At 56.4% G+C, this 12264-nt stretch overlaps 1 protein-coding gene across 11 annotated transcripts in view; it reads left to right on the plus strand.

Annotated features, from left to right (window-relative positions):
• Window positions 1-12264, plus strand: part of DTNB (dystrobrevin beta) — a 181351-nt gene that overhangs the window by 116951 nt on the left and 52136 nt on the right. For 9 of the 11 annotated variants that reach the window (XM_065055424.1, XM_065055426.1, XM_065055427.1 and 6 more), the window contains one exon: window positions 300-320. The exons of the other annotated variants lie outside the window; for them this stretch is intronic. In XM_065055424.1, the coding sequence (XP_064911496.1) occupies window positions 300-320 (21 nt within the window). The remainder of the gene's footprint in view (window positions 1-299; window positions 321-12264) is intronic. 11 annotated transcript variants of the gene reach the window in all.

Genomic DNA, 12264 nt, shown 5'->3' on the forward strand with positions numbered 1-12264 from the left:
CTGTCCTATATCCATACCGTGACAACCATTGTGTATTCAACTTTTGCCAGCGCTCAAGGCCATTTTAGACAAGAGTCTCCTTTTGAGGATGGAGCAGATGATGCCTTTGCAGCCCCACCTCGGCTGTTACATCCAATGGCCTCGTTTCCTTGCGTGTCTGCAGATGTTCCTCCACTTTGCCATGTTCTGCTCTTTCATGGGCCCTGTTGTGTATTTTGTGTGTGTATATGTTTCCTTTTCATATGCTAATTAATCTATCCTGTTTCTCTTTTCACCCTTTCCCTTTGCCGACGTTACAGGAGGAAGAGCAGAAGCAGGCAGTAAGTTGACTTCGTTTGTAGGTGATCCAACTCCTTTTTCGTTCTGCATGAAACTCTTTTCTGTTCATTGGCTTGTGGGCAAATAAACCACGGGAATGTGGGGTGTCTCACACTTGTGAATGTGAAAGCAGCCCTCACCATTTTCCAGTAGAGCATGTTTGTGTGTGCCCTTGATGTTATTCCTCTCTCCTTTGCAAATGAAGTTTATTGCCATGGGTACCCAACTGGTGGCTGCATTCATTAGTTCTTTATAGAATTGTGCATGATCATCCATGGTTGAAAATGTGGATTCTCACTGGCTTCATCACCTATTTGTTGGAGATTCTATGGAGTGTTTTCCTCGCTAAGAAAGCTTTCTTGTCTCTTCTGGAACCCTTTAATTTGCCTCCTTGCCACACACAAGTCCATGCATGAAAACTAATTAATGACTTAATATTCCGGGCAGGGATCCATATCATTCAGTCCTGATATAGTGTCCTCGAATTAGTCCCGGTTTGCTCGTTGTGAACGGGAGGAGTAAACTCACAAGAGACAAGAACGCATTTGCTTTGTTACCGCCTTTCGTCTCTGTGTCCTGTTGAATCCTGGATGGTGTGCTGGTCCCGGAGCCCACTGCAGAGGGAGCCCTGCTGCTGTTCTGGGGACAGCCGCCTGTTCCATGTCTTCTCTCCAGCAGAACGAATGCTCGGCATTTTCCAACATGGTTGTCTTTATACATTAAGCTTCAAGGAACACTAATCCTGAGTTTCCCATCGTTGGGGGTTTCACATGTTGGTTAGCAGATACCCCAACTGGCTATTTGATACGTGAGCTGGGAATTCGGCTGACCGATGTTTTGTAAGGGGATATATCTCCTGGGTGACTCTGTTGCTGAAAGTGCCTCAGCGCTACATGTGCTGAAAGGGGCTTTTGGTGACTCCTGGTCGGCCGTTTGTGAATTTAAACAGATGATAAGTGTGCGTCTGCTGTTGGAGCCCCGTTCCTCTTCAGCTGATGCGGACTTGTCGCTGGGTTTGCTGCGGCACCTTGCAGGTGGAATTCCGAGGCTATATCATTCTCTTTCCCAGCATCACTGCTGGGAGTAATCACCTGCGTGGAAATGCGGCGTGTTTTAGCTTGGTTTTGTCTGCGTGGCGATGTTCAGCTTGACTACGGAAAAAGGAAGAGGTTAAATAAGACATCAAAGGAGGAGTTTGCCCAGTTTCACCTCTCTTCTTCCCTGGAGCACTGTGTTAGTAGGAGGATGAGAAAGCCAAAACTATTGACATTCTGTCCAGTCCCGTTCTGCTGGAATCCATGATGGGTGAGCCAAAAAGGATTTGGAACTCGAGAAGGGCAGATTGTGACCAACCCAAGGACACATTGCTGATCTGTAGGAACTGAAACTTTACATCCTTGCCTTTGCATGGCCCGAAGTGGCTTGGGTGCTCTCCTCTTAACTACAGACGCGCAGCCTGAGAAGTCCTGGGTGCGACGCTGCAGTTGGTGGAGCAGCACAGGAGCCACACAGCGGCAGCTCCGCAGAGCAGCGTGTCCCCTGGGAACCGGTCCCATCGTGTTCCGAGTCCCTCTGCACCCCCCGAGCACGGGGTTCTGGTGCTGCAGTGCCCTCCCTGTAAGAAAGGGTTTCTTTCTTTTGAAATGGAATTTCCTGTCTTTGCGCCTGTATTTCCATTCCGTTGCCTCTGGCTCTTTTGCTGGGGACCACTCAGACGGGTCTAGCTCTGTTTATATCTGGTTTATGTCCATCGATAAGATCCCCCTGAGGCTTCTCTTCTTGAAGCCAAACAGTCCCAGCTCCTTCAGCCTCTCCTCACATGGCAGATGCACTCACTCCTTGATCATCCTTTTGGCTCTTCCTTGGGCTTGCTCCAGTCTTGCGCCAAATCTGCCCCGTACGGGGCTGTCCAGCACTGCGCCCGACCCTCCAGCTGCAGCTTCGTCCGTGCAGGTTGAGGGGAAGGGTCACGTCCCTCCGCCTTCCCAGCACAGCCCAGGACGCTGGTGACTTTCTTTGTCGGCTCATGTTCAGCATCTCTGCAGGACCCCGACGTCTTTTCCTGCCAAGCCACTTTCCAGCCGGTCAGAGCACGCAGGTTGTTCCTTCCCGGGAACGGGTCTTTGCACCCTCTGTTCAACTTGGTGAAGTCCCTGTCTGCCCGTTTCTCCAGGGTTTCAAGGTTCCTCTGAACGGCAACACAACCGTCCGGTGTATCAACCACTCCTCCCAGTCCTGCGTTGGCTGCAAACCCGTTGGGGGTGCTCGCTGTCCTGTCACCGGGGCCATCGCTGGAGCGCTGGACAGCACTGGCTCCAGGGTCAGCCCTTGGGGCACACCGCTGGTAACTGCCCCCAGCTGGCCTTCGCGCGGCTGATAACCACCCTGCGCATCCCCCTCTGTATTGGTGTCCCCGCTGTTCTGGAAGGGAGGTGGTGGCGTATCTCCAGCTTGAAGTCCAGGAGCACTCATTGCACCATGCACTGGCTTCCACACATCTTCAGGACTTCACAGTCAAACAAATGCTTGAATAAAGGGCTGGATGTCTGCGAGAGTGTGGGCTGAAGAAACACAACTACTGAAGAACTTCAAAAATATTATCAAGCATCCCACTGTCCTTTAGAACTTGTACCAGTGTGGGTGGCTCTAGAGTCACGTCTTCCCCTTGCATGTGTGTGAAAGCCCAGAGTAGCTAGGAAGGGTACCGGCTACTGTGTGCTCAGCCAGCCCTGTCCTGGGGTCCACAAGCGTCTGTCTTGGAAAAAGAAGCTAAAGGAGAAGAGCTGAGTCTGGTTAGTTCCTCACAAAGGCCTATGGACTAGGCCAGAAACAGCAGGACCACGTATGAGGGAAAACGTGGAGACCTGAGCGTCTCAGCGCTAAGCTGGGGTGAGAGCCCGGGGTTCGGGGCTGGCAGCGGCACATCAGGAGCAGCAGAATCTGCATCCGCTGTAGGAGCCGCTGATTCCCCTCACTGCTAAAGCTGCGGGTCCCATTCTGCCCTCTCTGTATCACCAATGGGATTTACAGAGGTGGGTGAAAGAGGATCCATTTCTTGGCTATGTTCAAGCAAATTGCTTTGCAAGCAAAAAATCCCTTCCAGGACAAAAAGCTGTCTCGTTCATTCAGCATTGAACAGAGACAACACGGGCTGTGTCGCGGAAGCTGGAGGTGCCGTTGTGGATGGTTCCCCTGTCACCAGGAGCCGGCGTGGCACCACGTGCAGCAAGGCACAACCTGGTGTGGCGCTTTGATCACGTATCTGCAGCCAGCGGTTGTGTGTGTAACCACTGAGCAGAGATCTTTGCTGCTCCTGGGGGGTTAATAACAAGTTACTCGGCTGCTGAGGTTTCCACCAAGTGCCCACAGAAAATTGTGTGATAACCGACTTCCATCTCCAGGAGCGGCTGAGGGAGCTGGGGGTTCATCTGGAGAACAGGAGCTGAGGGGAGACCTGATCTCTGAACTGCCTGAAAGGAGCTTGGAGCCAGGGGGGTCGGGCTCTGCTCCCCAGGAACAAGCGCCAGGAGCAGAGGAAACGGCCTCAAGTTGCCCAGGGGAGGTTGAGGTTGGATGTGGGAACAATTTCTTCCCCAAAGGGCTGTGGGGCATTGGAACAGGCTGCCCAGGGCAGTGCTGGAGTCACCAGCCCTGGAGGGCTGGACAGACGGACAGGAGGTTCTCAGGACATGGGGCAGGGACAGGGCGGGTTATGGTTGGACTCAACGATCTTGAAGGGCTTTTCCAACCAAAGCGATTCAGTGATTCTGAGAGACCAAACTCCAGTCACGCGAATGTCCTCAGAAGGCCTGGAAGCTGCTGCGTCTCTTGGCCGGTCTTGGTCAGCAAATCATGGCGAGCTGTAAGGACTTTGTGTCAGGAGACACCGTGATTTCTGATCCTGGTATTTACTGGGAAGCCAGGGAAGTTCTGTGCCCCATGTTCAGAGGGGATCGATCCCCTGTCAAGACTGTCAAAGTTTCTGTCCCGCCTTTCCCGTTGCAGAACTGTGCCTTGGAATCCACGGGGCCAGTCCTGGTCGCACCCCTGAGGATCGGGGCTTTGTGTTGGGAGATTGCTCCAGCACCGCAGTGTTCAGCCACATGGTATTCATAGCCCGCCACACTGTTCTCTACTACTGCGAAGATTGTTGTGTCCCAGCTAATAAAGATCTTTGCCAGCGTAGCTCCTAATTTACAACAGGACCATTTTCATGTCACAGCTGGTGAGAGGCTTGAATAATCTGCTAAATATTAAACCCTCTTTGTTTTGTAGTCAAACGAGCGGCCAATGGAGCTGCAGTGTTCAATATTCAGAAGAACGTCAAAGGAATTCACAAAGATGTACATCACATGGATGATGTCTTTGGCGTGTAGTACAATTCATACAACAAATCCGGAGGAGTCAGGCGCTCGCGCTCCAACACAAGAGAACCGCTCTAATGCCAAACAGGCGCGGAAATGGCTCCGCAGCAGAGGGGCTCACATGGGAGCGTTTAGACGCTGGAATGGAAGCGTCCTCCTTTCAGAAGATGGTGGGAACCATGTGACACCACAGAGCAGATTTGGCCCGTGAATTCCGAGGTTGCGTTACTGATCAGAAGAAGTGGACACGCTCCCACCCAGCAGTCCTCGTGAGGTCGTGGAAATCGTGGGAGGGTCGCTCCTTACCCAGTGGAGAGACAGGAATCCTTGTTCTCCTCCCATCGTTCAGATGATTCAGAGTGTAGATGATCATGGAGTCATTGTGGTTGGAAGACCCTTAAGATCATGGAGTCCAACCTGCACTTCAGGCAGCTCGGGAGGTGCAAGGGCAGCGGCGCACACGCCTTGCCGAGGTGAACCTTCCTCCCCAGGGCTCTAGCGAGGCTGGGCCCAGGCAGCAAGCTGGGGCGAGACCTGCGTCCCTTGCCAGGAGATGGAGAAACCTGCACCTGGGGAATTCCTGACCTGGAACAGCCCTGCAGCAGCTGAAGAAGCCTCATCGTGCTGCTATCTGAACCCGAGATGCCGTCCAGATCTGCACCCGTTTTTGCGTCAGCCGAGGGTCGCGCACACCCCTCTGCAGTGGATGGATGTGTGCAGCTGGGTGATCCCACCATCACGTACCGGTGCACTGTAACGAAAATAGGAACAATTCCTCCTAACACTGCAAGTCGCTGCGTCTCACACCGCGCGGCCTCGGTCGTGTGCAGCGTGTCCCTTCGGGCTCTGTGGGTGACAGGAAACTCGCGGCATTGGTGGATCACGTCTGCCAGCTCCATAGCTGGTGTGACCCAACCTCCTTGAATGACATTTGTTCATTCTCATAACCGACAAGCATTTCTGGAACAAGTGGCAAACTACTGTCTGGAGGGCAGGAGCGGACAGCCCAAATAGCATAACGTAGAATAAGAGAAAACTGCCTATTTGGGATAAATTGAAGGGAAGGACCCGATCTGGTTACGCACCGCGCTGGCAGCCCTGGTGCCGTCTCTGGTTCAGCCGACGAGGGTGGCAGCGCGCAGGCTCTGTCTGTGCGAGCAAACGCGCGGGAGAGTGGCTGCTGTGCTGCTGCGAGCTGGATTGTCGCAGCCGGCGAGAGCCGGTGGCTGGTTGCGGTGTTGGGAATGGCGTGTCTGGGAACTCAGATGTGTCACAGCCCTGCCAGGGAGCGTACTGACACTTAGATATTGTGAATTATCTTGTTCCAGTGCCAGAAACACTCTTTGGTACGGTTTAACTCACTAGCATAGACAGATGTAGCTTTAGAATAAGCTTGGAGTTGGTGCCTCCTCACTAAGAGCCGTGTCCACGGGCCTCCTGGAGGGTATCAAACCTGGAAGGGCTCCTGGAAGAGCTCTTGAGGTGACAAAGATTTGGGGTCATGTAGGAAGCAGAGCTCCGTGTCTCTGGAGTTTATCCGTCAGGGGACACTGGGGAGCAAAGGCCGGGTCTGCGCGGGAGGAGCCCTTACCCTGCCCTTTGGGGGGCAGCACTGCCCGTCGCGGGTGACGTTGGGGTGCGAGGAGGAAGGCTTGGCACGGAGCAGCCGCAGGCACACATCAGGATCCCTTTCTTGGCCGTCCGTTTGCTTCGCTGGGTCGCACTGTCCTGTGGTGGGTGAGGTGAGAACCGAATCCCTGAATGGTGTGGTGGTGCTTCCTGTCGCGGTGAAAGGCAGCCCGAGGCGCGGAGCTGGCGCTGCGGAGACCTGGCTCTGTCTGAGGAGAAGGAAGATCCCCGAGCCAGTGAAGATGTCTCTGCTCATGGCATGGTTGGGCTGGTCCCTTGGAAGGTCCCTTCAACCCAACCCATCCTGTGATGCTGTCAGGGGGTGCAGGAGCCTCTCCTGACACTCAACCAGGGACTGGTGGGCAGTTGCTGTCAGCCTGGGGGGTCTGGTTGTTCCGTCCCGTTTCGGAGGGCACACACAGCACGAGGTGAACTACAACAGCACAGAGCCCTTGGCTGCTTCTAATCCTGATCTGTAGTAACCAGAGCGATTTTCCAGAGTAGCCGCCCGGAGGCTGCGGGAGAAGTGCGGTTGTGCCGATGCTCCCGCCGGCCCGTGACGAGCAGGACGGCTTGTGCGGAGCGCTCCCTCCATTCATGCCGGCCCTGAATCGCATTCCTCTGCGCTTAATCACCTTTTGGATTGCACGGCCAGGAACAGGCAGGAGTTTGTTTGGTTTCTCGTCCTCCCGGCCCTGCCTTTGCCGAGAGACTCGTGTGCCAAGTTCCAGCTTCTGAGCCGCCAGCGTTCCTAACAAAGCCCTGTGCAAAAGCATTGCGGCTGCACTTGCTTTCGACTTGGGGGAAAAATACGCTTATTCGTTCTACTGTGCTTCAAAAGCAGCCGAAAGGGTTGGGATTATTTGCTAAACAGATCCTCTGGCAAGGGGCTGCCCAGCATGAACGTTTTTCAGTTTTTATATTCTGCAGGTTCCTGTTTATTTGCTTTTTGTTTGTTTGTTTTAATGCGCGTTATTCGTGAATAGAGGGTTGGAAATGAAACGATGTTGGAGTGTTTACAGCAGGACACGCAGTACTCGCACGCAGCAGTTCCTATGGATTCATTGTGGGCGGTTGTAAGGAAATTCGAGGCTTGGTCATGTGCCATGTGTGCTCAGAGGGGCTCCCAGAGCCCCCAGAGCGTATTTCTATATCCAGCACATTCTCCCCTCCTCCTGATGGCCCATTTTGCCGTTACTAAGTTGGGAGCACAGCGGTTGCAGGAGCGGAGGAGCATCCTTGCTCTGGGAAAGCACGTTGTGCGCCCCTGGACGCGGCAGCTCCGGCGCTCGGTGGCCACGGTGCCGCTGGGGCTGCGGAGGGGAAGGTTCTGGGGTGTCCCACTCGGTGGAAGGACCGAGGCGCTGGGTCACACGCTGCTGTGCTGCTGGTTCCTACCAGCCGGCTCCTGCTCATAGCAGAAATTGTAGGGCCATCCCAACCTATCCTATGCTATCCCATCCCATCCCCATCCCATCCCATCCCATCCCATCCCATCCCATCCCATCCCCATCCCACCGCACCCCATCCCATCCCACCCCACCCCATCCACCCCACCCCATTCATCCCATCCCCATCCTATCCCCATCCCATCCTACCCACCCCATCCATCCCATCCATCCCACCCCATCGCACCCCACCCCATCCATCCCATCCCACCCCACCCCATCCATCTCATCCTGAGACCCCTGCCCTGGGGAGCATCTTTGGAGGGAGGTTGTACATAGGGAGGGGTGTCAAAGCTGCATTTAATATATCATGTAGCACCTGGATTTAGGTCTCAGGACGGTTAAATTCAGCTGGTTCTCCCAAATATGTGCAGTGGGCCCTGGGGCGCCCCAGGCACCAGGAGAAGGCAGGTCTGCTGCTGGGGAGGTGATGGGGGATGGCCTCCTGGCCCAGCCCAGTCCTAGTCCTGGGCAGCCTCCTGTCCTAGCCCTGGGAAGCCTCCTGTCCTAGACCTGGCCCAGCCTCCTGTCCTAGCCCTGGGCAGCCTCCTGTCCTAGCCCTGGCCCAGCCTCCTGTCCTAGCCCTGGGCAGCTTCCTGTCCTAGACCTGGCCCAGCCTCCTGTCCTAGCCCTGGCCAGCCTCCTGTCCTAGCCCTGGCCCAGCCTCCTGTCCTAGCCCTGGCCAGCCTCCTGTCCTAGACCTGGGCAGCTTCCTGTCCTAGCCCTGGCCCAGCCTCCTGTCCTAGCCCTGGCCCAGCCTCCTGTCCTAGCCCTGGGCAGCCTCCTGTCCTAGCCCTGGGAAGCCTCCTGTCCTAGCCCTGGCCCGGCCTCCTGTCCTAGCCCTGGGCAGCCTCCTGTCCTAGCCCTGGGCAGCTTCCTGTCCTAGACCTGGCCCAGCCTCCTGTCCTAGCCCTGGCCCAGCCTCCTGTCCTAGCCCTGGGCAGCCTCCTGTCCTAGACCTGGGCAGCCTCCTGTCCTAGACCTGGGCAGCCTCCTGTCCTAGCCCTGGGCAGCTTCCTGTCCTAGCCCTGGCCCAGCCTCCTGTCCTAGCCCTGGGCAGCCTCCTGTCCTAGCCCTGGGCAGCCTCCTGTCCTAGCCCTGGGAAGCCTCCTGTCCTAGACCTGGCCCAGCCTCCTGTCCTAGCCCTGGCCCAGCCTCCTGTCCTAGCCCTGGGCAGCCTCCTGTCCTAGCCCTGGGCAGCCTCCTGTCCTAGCCCTGGCCCAGCCTCCTGTCCTAGCCCTGGGAAGCCTCCTGTCCTAGCCCTGGGAAGCCTCCTGTCCTAGCCCTGGCCCAGCCTCCTGTCCTAGCCCTGGCCCAGCCTCCTGTCCTAGCCCTGGGCAGCCTCCTGTCCTAGCCCTGGGAAGCCTCCTGTCCTAGCCCTGGGCAGCCTCCTGTCCTAGCCCTGGGCAGCCTCCTGTCCTAGCCCTGGGAAGCCTCCTGTCCTAGCCCTGGCCCAGCCTCCTGTCCTAGCCCTGGCCCAGCCTCCTGTCCTAGCCCTGGGCAGCCTCCTGTCCTAGCCCTGGGAAGCCTCCTGTCCTAGCCCTGGCCCAGCCTCCTGTCCTAGCCCTGGCCCAGCCTCCTGTCCTAGCCCTGGCCCAGCCCAGTCCTAGTCCTGGGCAGCCTCCTGTCCTAGCCCTGGCCCAGCCTCCTGTCCTAGCCCTGGCCAGCCTCCTGTCCTAGCCCTGGCCAGCCTCCTGTCCTAGCCCTGGGCAGCTTCCTGTCCTAGCCCTGGCCCAGCCTCCTGTCCTAGCCCTCGTCCAGCCTCCCGTCCTAGCCCTGGGAAGTCTCCTGTCCTAGCCCTGGCCCAGCCTCCAGTCCTAGCCCTGGCCCACCCTCCTGTCCTAGCCCTGGCCCAGCCTCCTGTCCTAGCCCTGGGAAGCCTCCTGTCCTAGCCCTGGGAAGCCTTCTGTCCTAGCCCTGGCCCAGCCTCCTGTCCTAGCCCTGGCCCAGCCTCCTGTCCTAGTCCTGGCCCACCCTCCTGTCCTAGCCCTGGGAAGCCTCCTGTCCTAGACCTGGGAAGCCTCCAGTCCTAGTCCTCGCCAGCCTCCTGTCCTAGCCCAGGACAGCCTCCTGTCCTAGACCTGGCCCAGCCTCCTGTCCTAGCCCTGGGCAGCCTCCTGTCCTAGCCCTGGACAGCTTCCTGTCCTAGCCCTGGGCAGCCTCCTGTCCTAGCCCTGGGCAGCCTCCTGTCCTAGCCCTGGTCAGCCTCCTGTCCTAGCCCTGGCCCAGCCTCCTGTCCTAGCCCTGGGCAGCTTCCTGTCCTAGCCCTGGCCCAGCCTCCTGTCCTAGCCCTGGACAGCCTCCTGTCCTAGCCCTGGGCAGCCTCCTGTCCTAGCCCTGGGCATCTTCCTGTCCTAGCCCTGGCCCAGCCTCCTGGCCCATCCCTGGTCAGCCTCCTGGCCCAGCCCTGTCTTAGCTCTGTCCCAGCCTCCCTAATGCAGGCCTAGCACCCGTCCTGCTGCTTCAGGACACCTCCAGCAGATCGGGGGGGTGGCCCAGGGCCTCAGGGTCCTATAGCACAGAAGCACAGAGCCAGCTCGGGCACCGCGATGAGCCCCAGCACATAAAGGAGGAGACTGGGGAACTGCTGCAGAAACAGTGGCTTTGCTCAGGCTTAGCTTCAGTCTGACCTGCTGGGACTACAAACAAGGTGCAAACAACAGCTTTACCCACCAAAAGTCACTTAGATGAAACATTTTCCTTCTTGGCTTATATTTCACATACCCAGGTATATTTGTCAAATGCCCAGAGTTCAGCTTTACAACAAGCTGTCCTTGACAGCAAAGCCAGCTTAAGCGTTCCTTTCCCTGTGCCGGTGTTCACTGCTCCAGCAGTTACAGGTGTGCGGATTCTGGGGGGCTGTGGTACAAATTGGGGCACTGAGATTGTCCTGCAGCGTTCCCAGAAAAACACAGATGAAGCCAGAAGGTCTTGGAGGTGCTGCTACATTGAGCTTGCTTCAGAACCTCGAGAAATGTGCTCTTGTGGCCAGGAAGCCAATGGTACCTGGGGTGGGTTAGAAGGGGGTGGTCAGTAGGTCAGAGAGGTTCTCCTGCCCCTCTGCTCTGCCCTGGGGAGACCACACCTGGAATCTTGTGTCCAGTTGTGGCCCCTCAGTTCCAGCAGGACAGGGAACTGCTGCAGAGAGTCCAGCGCAGCCACCAAGATGCTGAAGGGAGTGGAGCATCTCCCGTGTGAGGAAAGGCTGAGGGAGCTGGGGCTCTGGAGCTGGACAAGAGGAGACTGAGGGGGGACTCATTCCTGGGGATCAAGATGGAAAGGGGGAGTGTCAGGAGGATGGAGCCAGGCTCTTCTGGTGACAACCAGGGACAGGACAAGGGGCAATGGGTGCAAACTGGAACACAGGAGGTTCCACTTAAATATGAGAAGCAACTTGTTGGGGGTGAGGGTGGCAGAGCCTGGCCCAGGCTGCCCAGGGAGGTTGTGGAGTCTCCTTCTGTGCAGACATTCCAACCCGCCTGGACACCTTCCTGTGTAACCTCATCTGGGTGTTCCTGCTCCATGGGGGGATTGCACTGCATGAGCTTTCCAGGGCCCTCCAACCCCTGGCACTCTGTGTGTGGTTCCGTGTGGAATGCTGCTCCAAGCTGGAAGAGGCTGGATGCCGTTCCTGCGGATGATGTCCTTGCGGCAGTCGTTGAGACTCGGTGGCAGAACATGGGTGGCGAGCGCCCGCGGTCGGGGCAGGCGTCACAGCGGGACCTGGTGGGGCACGTGTCCTCCAGAGCAGTGAGAGCAAAGGATGGTTTGTGCAACAGCAGATCAGAATGGAGGTCAGAAAGCCCAATGAGCATGGTCTGTCCAGGGTCAGTGGTTATTTAGAACCACGCATCCAGTGCTTAGGCTTATCCTACGGGAATGTTTCATCAGTCGCCATGGAAGATCTCATACATGAGGCTGGAGTGGGGTTTTTGTTGTTGTTGAAGATATTCTCCCGCTACGTGGGTGTTTCTCTCCTTTGACACTTGTTCATGAGTCTTGGCTGCGGCGTGCTGGTGGTATTTTTTGTTTCACATAGATGTTTCCACCAAAGCATTCATTGCCACATTTGGGGATAGATATTCATGAGCCTATGGATGTTGTGTTTCTGTTGTGGAGATATTAAGATGACTGGAGAGATGTACTACAAGGATTTGCATTTCTTTTGGCAAGATCTCCTTCTACTTGGTGTTTGTTTCGTCCCCAAGAAATGTGGTGCTGATGATGAGTTTGGCACGACTGAAAGCTGGAAGACAGGATTCTGGAATAACTTATTTCACTGTATTTTCTTTGAGCGCAGGGTTGTAGCTGTTTAAATGATTATCCTTGTAGGGTCCAGGGTGTGAAATAGTTATTGCCTCCTGCTGAATTTCGTAGCTGTGCTGAGTCCGGTAGGACAATGTTTTCTTGGCTGAGCAGTCACGGAGCCGCTCGGGGACGTCACTGAGCCTCGGTGCGTGTCGACAGCGCACACTCCTCCTCCCGGACACGACCCGTGTCGACAG

Source organism: Columba livia, chromosome 3, assembly GCF_036013475.1.
Source record: "Columba livia isolate bColLiv1 breed racing homer chromosome 3, bColLiv1.pat.W.v2, whole genome shotgun sequence".
In the NCBI taxonomy this organism is placed as follows: domain Eukaryota; kingdom Metazoa; phylum Chordata; class Aves; order Columbiformes; family Columbidae; genus Columba; species Columba livia.